This window comes from Equus asinus, chromosome 29 (genome assembly GCF_041296235.1).
Source record: "Equus asinus isolate D_3611 breed Donkey chromosome 29, EquAss-T2T_v2, whole genome shotgun sequence".
In the NCBI taxonomy this organism is placed as follows: domain Eukaryota; kingdom Metazoa; phylum Chordata; class Mammalia; order Perissodactyla; family Equidae; genus Equus; species Equus asinus.
Genome location: NC_091818.1, coordinates 12,215,512 through 12,217,716, shown reverse-complemented (window position 1 = coordinate 12,217,716; position 2,205 = coordinate 12,215,512). Strand labels below are relative to the sequence as shown.

General features: G+C 45.7%; 1 protein-coding gene across 1 annotated transcript; it reads right to left on the bottom strand.

Moving 5' to 3' along the window:
• Positions 1-573: 573 nt before the first annotated feature.
• Positions 574-1,014, bottom strand: LOC139042476 (myelin-associated neurite-outgrowth inhibitor-like). The gene has a single exon (XM_070500821.1). It carries the CDS (start codon positions 1,012-1,014, stop codon positions 574-576), a length of 441 nt encoding a protein of 146 aa, XP_070356922.1.
• Between the last annotated feature and the right edge of the window lie 1,191 nt (positions 1,015-2,205).

Below are 2,205 nucleotides of genomic sequence, written 5' to 3'. Positions count from 1 at the left end.
ATCTTTACATCTTTTGTTGTTGTTTTTTTTTTTTTTTGCTCTATGAAGAAATTCACTTTAACACTTACAACTTTAAGACTTTGCATACGTTACAACAGTGCATTAGGGATACAAGCTGTAAAACACTTTCCATTCCTTTGGATTTTGCATATGATGGGTTTGCATCAGTCACTGCAGGTAGATTGAGCAAGCTTTGTTTTTGTGTTTGTTTTTTTAAACATGCATTCAACTAGATATGATTCTGAATAGATTAATACTCCCTTTTTATCATTATAGTTAGCTAAAAAATTGCCAGGCAGCCCACAAAACAGGATTTTCTGTAAGAACAACCCAGAGTCAGCTGGAGAATCATGGCGCTGGGACCTGCTGGGTGGGCCGCAGGAGTGCTAGCTAAGTGTCAGAGCATTAGGAAGAAAGTCCGGGCTGGAGGCGCCAGGCCTGCAGCACCAGCTGTGGAACCTCCATTATGTGAACGCACAGCTCCATCCTCAAACATTTGCAGGGTGATCACCACGGAGGGGGCACGTAGATGTAGGTGGGTGTTCCGGGGGCCCGATATGAGGGCACCTTGACTCAGTGAGGGGCGACAGGAGTTGGGGAGTTGGCAGTCAGCAGGGTACCTGCTGACATCGCCATAGTGGTCCCAGCCACCATGCCCATGGTGACCCCGTTGCCTGTAGGTGGAGGGATAGGTGCAGGGTACACAGTCGCCGGCATGCCATTGGGTTGCACCACCGTGGTGTGGTGGACGACGTGAGGACGTGCTGCGTACAGGGATTGTGTGCAGTATGTGCCTTGCTGTGCATATGGGCTCTGCTGGGGGTAGGCACTTCGCACGGGGTACACGGCGGTCTGGTAGGGGTTGGGGGAGGAGGAGTATGGTGGCACTGCCCCACTGGTGGGGGAACAGGACACTTTGTAAGGTGTGCCAGGAGTGTAACCTGTTTGGAAGGTGGGGTTCGCTCCAGGGTACATGTTGGGGGAGTAGGTGGGAGCCGCTGCTGCGTAGCCCATGGGGAAACCAGCTGGATAACCAATTCATTTGGCATTTGCATAGGGAACCACAGAAGAACCAGGGCTATAAACAGGATTCATGATTTCAAGAACATGACATCCACAACCACGGCTAAGACAGAGGTCCAGATCAGCGCTGTCCAACAGCACTTTCTGCAGCGATGAAGCTCATCTCCATGTGGGCTGTTCGATAAGCAACCATCAGCTAAAAGTAACAATCGCTCCCCGCGCCGCCGCGGGCGGCCTGGGCCTCGCTGACCAGCGTGCCGGCCGGGGGAGCGCCACCAGGCCTGCTCCGATGCGAGGGCCGAGCCGCGAGGGCCAGTCTCCGCCGCCACCGCGGGCCTCTCCCCTGCTCCGCGCCCGGCCCGCCTCTCCGCAGCCCGCCCTACCCGCCCACGCTGCTACATCTTTCGTTTTTATATGTTCTTTGATATTTTTGTTTTTCTCCCAACATTGGAGTATGAAAATTATTTTATAAATGAATAAGTTGAAAGACTTATATACAGTCAATGCTCATATTTCTATCTTCATTTAACTGTTTTTATTTGTTTTATCACATATCTATATATTTATGAATGCCTTTCTCCATTTAGTCCATTTTATTTATTTATTTTATTTGTTTCAAAGTGAATTTCAGACACTGGTGCACTTTAGCCCCTGAACATCTGAGGATAGATATATAATATTAACTAACTAGAGTTGTTTGCTTATTTTTAAATTTCATATCTATATTTTCAATTAAAAAAATTGGTATGTAAAACTACATATGCTATATTTTTACTTAAATACAGTCAGATACACAAATTTAAGTGTACCACTCAATGAATTCTGGCAAATGCATACACCCACTTAGTGTGTTGAATTTATCCTGCAGAAAATTTCTACCTCCTACGCCCATTCCCGTTAATCCTTGCCCCAAACCCCAGAAGCTTCAACATTGTTCTGACTTTTTACCACCTTGGATTAGTTTGTTTTCTGGACGTTTATACTAGTGGAGTTCTATGGCATCCAGTTTTGAGTAAGAATTCTGTCATTCTACATGTTTTTGAGATTCACCCATGTTGTTGTATGTATAAATACTTGATTTGTTGTTGTTGTTTAATTTAAACTCTTTTCTTTTGAGAGATAATCTTAGAGTCATATGCTATTGTAAGATATAATGCAGAGAGATACTAAGTAACTTTTACC